Consider the following 11479-nt stretch of genomic DNA (forward strand, 5'->3'; position numbering starts at 1 on the left):
GCTCTCAATGGGTCGTTGTCACCTTCCCATGGTGGCCACCATGCTCCCCTTCAAGGCTCTTGTCTCCTTGGTGAAACTTCTCGAGCCACCACTGCACTGTACGTTCGTCAGCAGTTCCTGGGCCAAACGCGTTGTTGATGCTGCGAGTTGTCTCCGCTGCTTTACGACCCATTTTGGCCTCGAATAAGAAAATCGCTCGGATTTGCTTTTTGCCTAACATCATTTCCATAGTCTAAAAGAAATATAAAATAAACAGCGGGTAATAAGTCGGTAGTGAAAAAAACATAAAGCGAGAAAAGCTCATTAAAATTATGCATGACATAACCACCTTTATTTAGGAATGTATTCCAGTATCAAACGGGAAATTCCAATGATGCAAAAACCGCGATTACTTTTGCACCGACCTAAGCCCTGGAGCTCTCCAGGGCCACGCAGCCCCTCCCAGGGAGCACCCAGCAAAACGTGACACTACGTGCTGCTGTTTTCCAGCCCCTGGAGGTGCCGGGACAGGGCGGGGGAGGAGGGGAAGGCCTGGCGGAGGTGCCACCCCGTCCCCGCTCCACTTGGCGGCGAGGGGACGCGAACCGCGGTCCCGTGTCCCTTGGCTACGGCCCTACCGCACCTCACTGCCGCCCCCTGCTGGACGGCAGCGGCCCCCGGCAGAGCGGAGCGCGCCAACGCTCTCACCCAATCTCGCGAGAACTTCGGGCTGCTGACGGGCGCGGGGGGTGAAGTCTCGCGCGAGCGGGAGCCGCAGCGCGGTGAGGCGGCCCCGGGCCCGCCGCGCTCCGTCGCTCCCTCCGTCTTTCCGCCGCCTCAACCGAGACGGGCCGGCGCCGCCCCGGCTCGGCCCGCTCCGCCCCGGGCCGCCATGGAGGCGAATCCGCCGAAGCGGAAGGAAACGCGCAAGTCGCTGCGGATTAAAGTCATCTCCATGGGCAACGCGGAGGTGGGCAAGGTGAGGCGCTGCCATTGGCGGGCGCGCAGTGGCGGGCAGGCCAGCTATCCAATGGGGAGCCGGGTGCAGGCGTCTGCCCTGCTAGAGAGGCCGCGGATTGGTGGCTGTGCCGGCTGGCGGGAGCCAATCAGGGGCAGGTCGTGCCGTGTGGTGCGAGGCGGGTGGTTGGGGCGAGTGGAGGATTGACAGCTTGGGGGCGGGGCCGCGCGCCGTAATGCCGGCGTTTATTGGCTGCGTCGAAGGGGGCGGGGCCTACGGGGGTGCGGGTGTCATGGCGGCGGCGGAGGGGTCCTCTGTCTGTCCCCGTATTTCTTCTTGGCCCCTTTTAATGGCAGAAAGGCCGCAATCGGTCTCTCCAGATCACCCCTCCCAGTCTGGCTTTAGTTGGAGTTTCCTCAGCAGCTCCTGTTCCTCCTCCTGTGCTGAATTACCATTCTCTTCTATGGTATGTTATTTCTTCTCCCAACCAGGTTCTGTTATGAGGAACTTCCCTTTTTTGTTTGCAGAATAAATCTAATCCTGTTAAACTGCCGACAGCACGAGGACTCCCCGGGGGCAGACAAATGCCTCACTTGGCAGTAAGAAAATCCAGAAGGATCTTGCAGGACAGAGTGGGCAAATAGATGGCAGGCGACATTTATCCTTATGGCATTTATCTCTGCAGCCGACTCCTCTGCTCTCCTTAAACAGTATCTCTGCCAGTCAGGGCCAAAACTGGGGCTGGAGGGACCCACTGTGACCCTGAATGTGCTTCTTATGCTGCTGAAATGTTTCTTTTGTGGTTTTGGGGGAGCTGACTGTCCCCAGGATCCTGAATAAACAGCTCCTCCAGCTGGATGTTTTCTGTAGGGAAATAAATTGGATGTTTGTGGCACTACTGTCTCCAAACAGGTAAGGAATAATTGACTCTCAGGGGCTGCAATCTTGCACTTTTCTTTCTTTTGCAGAAAAAAAGTTACTCCTGGTAGAGGTTGGTGCTTTGGTTGTGGGTTAATTAGTTAGTTTAGGGACTATGGGCAGAGTTCATGTCTTAGCAGCCATCCAGCTGACTGGGGCTGTTGGTGAATTCTGTGTTAATGTGACTATTACGGTGGGTGGTGCCATACTGCTGAAACTCCCCTTTCCCTTCTTCCAGAGCTGCATTATAAAGCGCTATTGTGAGAAGCGGTTTGTTCCCAAATACCTGGCGACCATTGGTATCGACTACGGTGTCACAAAGTAAGTACCTTTGCGGTGAGGAGTTGCAAATGCCTGGAGAGCGGGATGAACCACACGGTCGTAAACAGCAGGAGTGGGTCTGCCAGGGCCTGTAGTGATAAGACAAGGAGTGATGGTTTTAAACTAAAAGAGGGAGATTCAGGCCAGACATGAGGAAGAAATTATTTGTGCTGAGGGTGGTGAGAGCCTGGCCCAGGTTGGCCAGAGAGGTGGTGGCTGAACCATCCCTGGAGACATCCCAGGCTGGACGGGGCTCTGAGCAACCTGAGCTGGTGCAGATGTCCCTGCTCATGGCAGGGGTAGCACTGGGGGGGCTGAGAAGGCCATTCAACACAAACTGTTCTGTGACTTTCTGGCCATTAAATCACAGCACTCAGAACTTTGTATGGATTTTCCTGTCCCCAGTCACCCAGCTCTTTAGTGGTGACACAGCCCATGCGAGGGCTGAGCTGGAGCCTTCACAAGCATTTCTCTCCTCTCTTTCAGAGTGCAGGTCAGAGACCGAGAGATCAAGGTGAACATCTTTGACATGGCGGGGCACCCGTTCTTCTATGAGGTAAGGCAGACCCATCTCAGAAGTGTTTGACATGTGTCAGCTTTCCTGAGATCTGCCTGAAATCTGTCTGGGGGTGGGAAACTTGAAAATACGTTTCTTGGGAGCTTCCTCTGCTACAGCACACCTCCCTCTTTCCTGCCACGGACACCTAATGCAGGGCAGCACTGGAAGAGGAGAGATTCAGGCCAGACATGAGAAAGAAATTGTTTGTGTTGAGGGTGGTGAGAGCCTGTCCCAGGTTGGCCAGAGCGGTGGTGGATGAACCACCCCTGGAGACATCCCAGGCCAGGCTGGACGGGGCTCTGAGCAACCTGAGCTGGTGCAGATGTCCCTGCTCATGGCAGGGGGGCACTGGGGCAGCTGGGAAGGTCCCTTCAACCCGAACCATCCTGTGATTCTATTCTATGATTCTGTACAAGCCCCAGAGGCTACAGCCCCGCTCCAGCTGCTGTTCCAGACCCCCTGACACACACCTGCACAGACAGACAGACATCCTGCCGATCCCTCCAAGAGCCACGGTTAGACATCACAGTCCCTGGGGTGACTGCCCCCAGTCCTTGCTCTGACTCGTGCACAGGTCCACACACAAACACACGTGCAAATGAGTCTCTTGGTCGACTCCCAGACCTTCCAGTCCTCCCAGGAGTTGGTGACACGTTTGTGCTTCTGTGCTTCTTTCTGCGTGTGATGAGCCTTTCATGGGCTGATCACACTCCTGCAATGGGCCTGGGGGCAGCGTGGTCAGGTTATTATTTGCTTTCCCCCACCCGTCCTTTTCCTGTGATCTTCTGTTTGTGTGGAGATGAGATTTTTTACTCCAGAACCAAGTAGGTGCCAGGTGAATGGTGATCTCCGAAATTTTCCGGGCGATGTGCTCTCAGCCTGCCTGTCACTGGTGTCAGCGCCCTGTCTTTGTCCCCGCAGGTGAGGAACGAGTTTTACAAGGACACACAGGGAGTCATCCTGGTTTACGACGTGGGACAAAAGGAATCTTTCGATGCCCTGGACGTGTGGCTGGCAGAGATGAAGCAGGAGCTGGGCCCTCACGGGAATATGGAGAACATCGTCTTCGTTGTCTGTGCAAACAAGGTGGGCTGTGGTGGGGAGCTGGGCTGCGGTCACATCCTCATCTCCAGCTCTTGGGGATCCTTGTGGTCCCAGCTTGTGCCCAAGCTCTTGAGCTCCAGCTGCAGCAAGGGAAATGTTGTTAAGTTGTAGGGAAGAGTTTCTAAGAGCCAGATCTGTGTGTGAGGAGCAATGGAAGCTGCATTTCATTGAATCACAGAATCATCTTGGTTGGAAAAGCCCCTCAAGATCATAGAGTCCAACCGTTACCCCAACCCCAGCACTGCCCCATGTCCCTGAGAACCTCATCTCCGTCTGTCCAACCCCTCCAGGGATGGCGACTCCAGCACTGGCCTGGGCAGCCTGTTCCAATGCCCCACAGCCCTTTGGGGAAGAAATTGTTCCTAAATCCAACCTCAACCTCCCCTGGCGCAACTTGAGGCTGTTTCCTCTGGTCCTGGCGCTTGTTCCTGGGGAGCAGAGCCCGACCCCCCCTGGCTCCAAGCTCCTTTCAGGCAGGTCAGAGATCAGAAGGTCTCCCCTCAGCTCCTGTTCTCCAGCTGAACCCCCAGCTCCCTCAGCCGCTCCCATCACACTTGTGCTCCAGCCCCTTCCCCAGCTCCGTTCCTTTCTCTCAACTCGCTTCAGCACCTCAAGGCCTTTCTTGGTGTGAGGGGCCCAGAACTGCCCCCAGGATTGGAGGTTTGGCCTCCCCAGTGCGCAGCACAGGGACAGTCACTGTCCTGGGCCTGCTGGCCACACCAGTGCTGATACCAGCCAGGATCCTGTGGCCTCTTGGCTGGTGTCACCAACACGCCCAGGTTCTTTTCTGTCGGGCACTTTCCAGCCTCTCTTCCCTGAGCCTGTAGTGCTGCCTGGGGTTGTTGTGACCCAAGAGCAGGACCCAGCACTTGGCCTTGTTGAACCTCATACAATTGGCCTCAGCCCATCAATCCAGCCGGTCCAGATCCTTCTGTATGGCCTTCCCACCCTCCAGCAGATCAACACTCCCGCCCAGTTTAGTGTCACCTGCAAACTCACTGAGGGTGCACTCGATCCCCTCGTCCAGATCACCGATCACCCTTGGAGCTGTGTTCTTCCCACTGCTGCTGCAGCCCCTGTCTGAGCTCTGATCTCTGTATTTTTTCTCGCTCTAGGTCGACTGCACCAAGCACCGCAGTGTGGATGAAAGTGAGGGGCGGCTCTGGGCAGAGAGCCGGGGCTTTCTGTACTTTGAGACATCAGCACAAACAGGAGAAGGAATCAACGAGATGTTTCAGGTGAGGTGGAATGAAGGTGCTGAGGGTACAGACACCACACCGAGCCAGGATTCCATGGCAGAATACTCCCTGAACTGCCTGGATCCCACAAAACCCATGGGCCCTCTGCCCCAGGGGTGTCTTCCCGGTGAAATGCCACCCTGAGAAACCTGTGGCTGTTTCAGGGTCTGTACTGGTCCCCTCAGTCCTGAGCTGGCCTGAACTTTACATTGCTGGGAACACAAAGCAGAGATGCCTGTGTCACCTCTTTGGGTCTAGCACTGAGCTAAAGTAGGTTTGAGGTAAATGTGGGGTTGACCTTTTCCTCAGCTTGTCGTGTGGTCCTTGCAGGGACCAGATCCCCCCAAACTGGGGTATCCCAGCCCCACTGCATCCCAGGCAGCAGGGAGTGAACATTCAGCATTTGTGCAAATGCTCCCCTGTGCTTTGGAGGAGGCGCCCGCAGTCAGTGAGGGCAGTGGGGTCTGCCGTGTACTGTCACCACCTTTGGGGACTGTTCTTTGAACGTATTTTACTGAGCAACCTGTCTCAATTTTATTTCATGGCAAAGAATTATTTCATGTGTACATTTTTTTCCATTTTGAATTCATTGTGTTTTATACTCTTCGGCTATTTCTTGGATTTTGATTACTTGGTTTGCTTCCCGAAAATTACATAGTACAATTTGTCATTACCCAGCAGAAATCTGTTTGAAGGCGTATTTTTCCTGCTAACTCCTCCTTATGTCCTCAGAGTTTCTACTCCGCCATCATTGACCTGTGTGACAACGGTGGGAAACGTCCTCCTTCCAGCACGGGGGTGGGCTTCACCAAAGAGCAGGCAGATGCCATCCGCAGGATCCGCAACAGCAAGGACAGCTGGGACATGCTGGGGGTCAAACCTGGAGCCACGAGGTGAGGGACAATTCAGCATTTTCCTGGCTGTCCCTGATCTTTCTGACCCAGGAGGCTGGTGGCATCTGTGATCTTTTAGCGACCTGATAATTTCGCTTTGGTTTATATAGCAGCTAGGCACAGAATTGAGGCAATGCAAAATAAATCCTCAATCCTGAGCAGTGAATTTCCCCTTTTAACAGAGAAGCCAGGCTGGAGGTGAGATGGGAATGATGAACATAAGAGCTTCAGCCCTGCCCTGCCTCCTGCCTCCAGCCTGAGCTGTCTCTGGCCACTCACTTTCCAGACATGTCCGGAGCAGCTCCAGCTTTACTTTCCTTGCTCTCCACTCCTGGAGAAGCTTTTTAGGCTGCTGTGCGGCTGCTGCCCATGTTAGCAAAAAGGGGTTGATGTTACAGCTCTCCCCCCTGGAAACAGTATTTCCACAAGACAAGCTTTCTCTTGTCTTCCTCGCCAGGTGGAGTTGGTCATTGCCTGTATAAGAGGTTGGATATCAAACCTCCCAGTTCTGTATGAATTAGGCAGCTAAAAGAAGCTCCTAGAGCTGTGCCTTGTTTTCTTTCTGAAACATGAGGACTACAAGAAAGCCCTTGAGGTGCTGGAGCGAGTTGAGAGAAGGGAACGGAGCTGGGGAAGGGGCTGGAGCACAAGTGTGATGGGAGCGGCTGAGGGAGCTGGGGGTTCAGCTGGAGAACAGGAGCTGAGGGGAGACCTTCTGATCTCTGACCTGCCTGAAAGGAGCTTGGAGCCAGGGGGGGTCGGGCTCTGCTCCCCAGGAACAAGCGCCAGGGGAGGTTGAGGTTGGATGTGGGGAACAATTTCTTCCCCAAAGGGCTGTGGGGCATTGGAACAGGCTGCCCAGGGCAGTGCTGGAGTCACCATCCCTGGAGGGGTTGAACAGACCGGAGTTGAGGTTCTCAGGGACATGGGGTAGTGCCAGTGTGCGATTAACAGTTGGACTCTATGATCTTGAGGGGCTTTTCCAACCAAAATGTTTCTGTCATGCTATGACTACCCTTGTGTACTCCTCGCGGAGGGGCTGGAGGGTGGATTTTTGGATACTGTACGCTGTTAAGGACTCACGCATCCTCTCGCTGGCTCTCTGAAATGTAGGTGTCGAGTCCAACCCCTCCTCCAGCCCCTTCCCATCCACGGGGAGGGCACAGCACCTCCACAAGGCAGTTTTGCTGTGATCACCAGGACAGACGGACTCGCCTCCCTCCGGAGGTGCCTCCCTCTCCGCACAGCCTGCAGCCGGAGTCGAGATGTCTGCCTGGCCCAGACACCCGAGGCTTCAGGGGCTGAAGTGATTTGCAAAGCCCTTGCCCAGAGCGCGTAGGCGGTTTGATGCGAAGCTGAGTCAGGGTGCGTGTGCCCCCACGCTGTCTCCCGGCTTTTTGCTTTCGTGGTGCCGGAGTCTCAGCAACCGAGGCACATGTCACAGGCACGTGTCTGTGATGGGAACGTCCGTGGTGGCACAATCCTGTGGGGAGAGGCTAGATCTGCCCCAGGAGAGAGGTTTTCCCCCACTGCTCATAGAATCACAGAATGGTTTAGGACCTGTCAGAGCAACGCCACTTCCAGAGACTTGGTGTTTTGGTGAGAGTGAGTTAAACCTCCAAGAAGAAGGTTTAAACCCCAGGAAGCTTGGCTGAAACCTCAGCAACCCCTTCTCACCCAGAGCAGATGATGCGGCACTTTTTGTTTTCCAGTCTCTAAATTTTTCAAGAGTTTGCTGTTTTTCCCTCCTTCCTTATATTTGCTTTGGCATCATTCCTTCTTGCCAACATGCCAAAGACGCAGGGGATGAACCCGGATCCCTGGTCCTGGCTACCTTGCTGGCATCTGCTCAGGGTTTCTGTGGATGAGCTCTCGTGCCCGCGGCGTGGATCGCCTGCACTGATCTTGCTGAAATGCTTTCAGGAGCTGCGTTCGCCTTAGCACCGGTGACACGAGCGTTAGCAGAAATGCCCGTGTGCTGCCGAAAAGCAGGCTCTTTCCCCATAGCACAGATATTTCACGTATTTTGGAGTGGAGGTGTTCAATGCTGAGTGGAGAGGTGGGTCATTGGGGAGCCAAGATGTGTAACACCCCATGGACTACTCAGTTGCAGGAGATAATGAAGCTGGTAATGCTGGTTTGCATCAAATCACAGGATGGTTTGGGTTGAAGGGACCTTCCCAGCTCCCCCAGTGCCCCCCCTGCCATGAGCAGGGACATCTGCACCAGCTCAGGTTGCTCAGAGCCCCATCCAGCCTGGCCTGGGATGTCTCCAGGGATGGTTCATCCACCACCTCTCTGGCCAACCTGGGACAGGCTCTCACCACCCTCAGCACAAACAATTTCTTCCTCATGTCTGGCCTGAATCTCCTTCATTTATTTTAAAACCATCACCCCTTGTCCTATCGCAACAGGCCCTGCTCAAAAGTCTGTCCCCATCTTAAGTACAGAACATCCTCTTTCCTTGTGTCATGTCTCCTAGGGACGAAGTGAACAAAGCCTACCGCAAGCTGGCCGTGCTGCTCCACCCCGACAAGTGTGTGGCTCCCGGCAGTGAGGACGCCTTCAAAGCCGTGGTGAACGCCCGGACCGCGCTTCTCAAAAACATCAAGTAGGGAACAAGAGCCACTCGGAGCTGGAAACTTTCCCCTCTTCCCAGCCAGCTCCCCGGCAGCCTCACGACTGTGGGGCACCGCTCTCCTCCTCACACGGACACCTTTGCTCCCTGCATCCAACTGTGGTGGCTTGCGAAGGGGACAGCGCTGAGGAGGGAAGAGGGACCCCAGAGCCCTCCCTGCATCAGTGGCCTCAGGTTGTGGCTGGCGTTAAGTGCAGGAAGCAGCGATGTCCCCACCTCCCCGGCCGTGTGTCACCTCCCGGGTGTCAGCAGCGGGGAGGGGTTTGGATGTGCGGTTCTAACCTGTGGGTGCAGCGAGGGCAGAGAAAAATCTGACCTGAGAGCGTTGGTGTGGTGGGAGGAGGATGCCTGGGAGGGCAAGGGGTTGTCAGTCCGTCTGGGTGATCCTAGAGCTGCCCATACCAAAAAACTGCACGGGCACTGCCAAGCGCCAGGGCCGTTCAGCTCCTTGGTCAAACCTGGCTCCTTCCAGCAGACACCCAGCGCTGCTGTGGTGAGGAGAAGGGGGTTTGCTTGAGGAAACCTCTCTGGTCCTGCAGGGAGAGACTGTCCCCTAGTGTGTCCTTTTCCTCCCCGAGCTGTCGTGTGGCCAAGAACGGCCCCTTTGGCAGGACCAGGGCTCTCCCACGGGCACCCACCTCCTCGGCACAGCGCAGAATCTCCTGCTGCCACCTCCATCCATCTCCCCGAGCTCACATCATCGAGAAGAGCCCCTCAAGCCATGCGCTCCCCGTGCTGGCGAGCTCTAGGAAGGTGCCACCAGCCCCTGCAAGGGGCTGTCCTCAGCTGCGGGTGGCCCTGGCTGTTTGCAGGCAGGAGGAGGGTGCTGCCCCAAGGAGGAGGCAGTTGGGTCCCCAGTGCGGCTGCCTCTGCGCTCTGCTCCCCCTCCCCTGGGCCAGCCTTGTCCCCCGAGTGCCACCCACCCCGCGGAGCTGCGTGGGTGCCTGTGATCTCCCCACTCGCTTGGCCCTGTGATGCTCTCAGGTGAGGCTAGTGATGGAGAGGACACATTCTCCCCCAGCCCTCTCTTCTCATCACCCTGCGTTGCTGGTTGCGTTACAGGTTGGGGATCAGCACGTGGGTGCGTGTTGCTCCCTCCTCGTCACAACTGGCGTTTTCTTTGAACAGTCTTGATTTAGAGGGGGAGCGTTGCTGCTCAAACCAACAAGTGCTTGTCAAGGCTCAAGATCTGGCTGTCGCGTTCCTGAGGCGGTCAGAGCTGTGATGTCTGCCAGGCTCTTAGGGGAGACCAAAATGGAGGTTCCTTGGGCTCCTGTGGTTTTGTCAGCACCCAGTTTTACCTCCTTGCTGTGCTGTGAGCTTGGCAGGGAAGGGCAGGACGCCGAGCTACAAAATCCTTACCCCACCGCACAGGTACCCTGTTTAAAAGCATTTTCTCCTATGGTCAGTGCAATATTTTTTTTTAATTTATTTTCACTTCAAGGCAGCTCTTTTTATGTTTCATAAAGCAACAGTAGACACCCCCCCTCCTTTTTGGCAGCAAACGTTAAAGGACTTTAAAACCAGCATCACTTTGCTCTTGCTCTGGTTTTTCGTGCTGAGTTACTGGGAAGAAGACAACCATCCCGCTGGGAGGCACTTTTTGCTCCTCTGGTGTAGAAATAACCAAGGGGAGATGTTTCCACAAGATATTAATGTTTAAAATAGCTCCATTTTTCCTCTTCCAGGTGGGGGAGATCAGCCAGACGGGCTGTGGCAATTTACACTGACAGGGTCTTGTTCCACGTATTTTATAACGTTGCGGAGTTCACTGGAAACTTCCCCACTTGTCTGGTAGAGGAAAGCACTTAATCCTGGTTTCAAAACTCTTTCTCTGTATTTTTTTTTTACCTCTGAGGAGGGTAAATAGCCTTGTTGCTGAACGGTACACTTCACTTGGAGGGCGAAACCTCAGTACCTGGAGTGGTTTTGAGGCTTCCGCGGGTCCTGCTGCTCAGGGGCTCTCCAGGCCCCTCGTGCCGCACACGGTCCCTCCTGTTTTGCTCCTCAGGTGACTCTGGCCACCGGTCTCGGGGTTTCTTTGTCTGTTTACAGAGCTGATGGGATGTTCAGAGACAATTGCATGTGCGTGTCACGTCTAGCGATGCCGGTGACCTTCTAAGTTGTGTTATTTTTATAAATTAAACCCCTCTTTGGAACAAAGGAAGCCCTGTGAGCCGTCCTCCCGCTTGCTGTTAATGTTTAATTGCCCTTTGACTCCTTTCTCTCCCGAGCTGGGTCTGACTGAGGCTGGTGGTGAAGAGCTGCCCTTGAGGGTGATGATGGAGGTTGTGAATCAACTCTGCAGGAGCGGGAGCTGGATCAGGGATCAAGGGAACAGTCCCAGAGGGATGTGAGGTGGGATTCACTGAGCTGCAGTGGGGCCTGGTGCTGGGCAGGGGATGCAGAGGGGAAGAATCATCGAATCACAGGATGGTTTGGGTTGAAGGGACCTCCAAAGCTCATCCAGTGCCCCCCCTGCCATGAGCAGGGACGTCTGCACCAGCTCAGGTTGCTCAGAGCCCCGTCCAGCCTGGCCTGGGATGTCTCCAGGGATGGTTCAGCCACCACCTCTCTGGCCAACCTGGGCCAGGGTTTTACTACCCAGCAAAGCTCCGTGCACACACGTCTCACCGACAGCCCTGGTTGTGTGATGATTCCTCCATCCCGGCTCCATCGGCTCCCTCCAGCACCAGCCACCATCCAGGCTGTGAGTCCCACGTCCTCTTCCATCACACAAAGAGCAAGTCCTGCTGCTGGAGTGTCCATCCTGCCACAAAGCCTCCGGGATCTGAATCCCAAACGAAGGGACTTCCCATTCCACAGCCAGCAACACAGCCAGGAGCCACCTCTAAAGATCTCTGGGAATGA

At 55.3% G+C, this 11479-nt stretch overlaps 1 protein-coding gene across 1 annotated transcript; it reads left to right on the top strand.

Annotated features, from left to right (window-relative positions):
- The first annotated feature begins 739 nt into the window (after positions 1 to 739).
- DNAJC27 (DnaJ heat shock protein family (Hsp40) member C27) lies at positions 740 to 10766 on the top strand. The gene is made up of 7 exons (XM_065631389.1): positions 740 to 958; positions 2094 to 2176; positions 2663 to 2732; positions 3657 to 3821; positions 4955 to 5077; positions 5810 to 5970; positions 8453 to 10766. The coding sequence occupies exons 1-7, from the start codon at positions 872 to 874 to the stop codon at positions 8583 to 8585; spliced, it is 822 nt and encodes a 273-aa protein (XP_065487461.1). The 5' UTR covers positions 740 to 871; the 3' UTR covers positions 8586 to 10766.
- The last annotated feature ends 713 nt before the right edge of the window (positions 10767 to 11479 follow it).

The sequence above is a fragment of the Caloenas nicobarica genome, chromosome 3, assembly GCF_036013445.1.
Source record: "Caloenas nicobarica isolate bCalNic1 chromosome 3, bCalNic1.hap1, whole genome shotgun sequence".
NCBI classification, from domain to species: domain Eukaryota; kingdom Metazoa; phylum Chordata; class Aves; order Columbiformes; family Columbidae; genus Caloenas; species Caloenas nicobarica.

Coding starts and splice junctions, on each gene's coding strand:
- DNAJC27 (XM_065631389.1), top strand. CDS start 872: ATGGAGGCGAATCCGCCGAAGCGGAAGGAAACGCGCAAGTCGCTGCGG. Junction 3,822..4,954: donor TCGTTGTCTGTGCAAACAAG/GTGGGCTGTGGT, acceptor TTCTCGCTCTAG/GTCGACTGCACCAAGCACCG. Junction 5,971..8,452: donor GTCAAACCTGGAGCCACGAG/GTGAGGGACAAT, acceptor CATGTCTCCTAG/GGACGAAGTGAACAAAGCCT.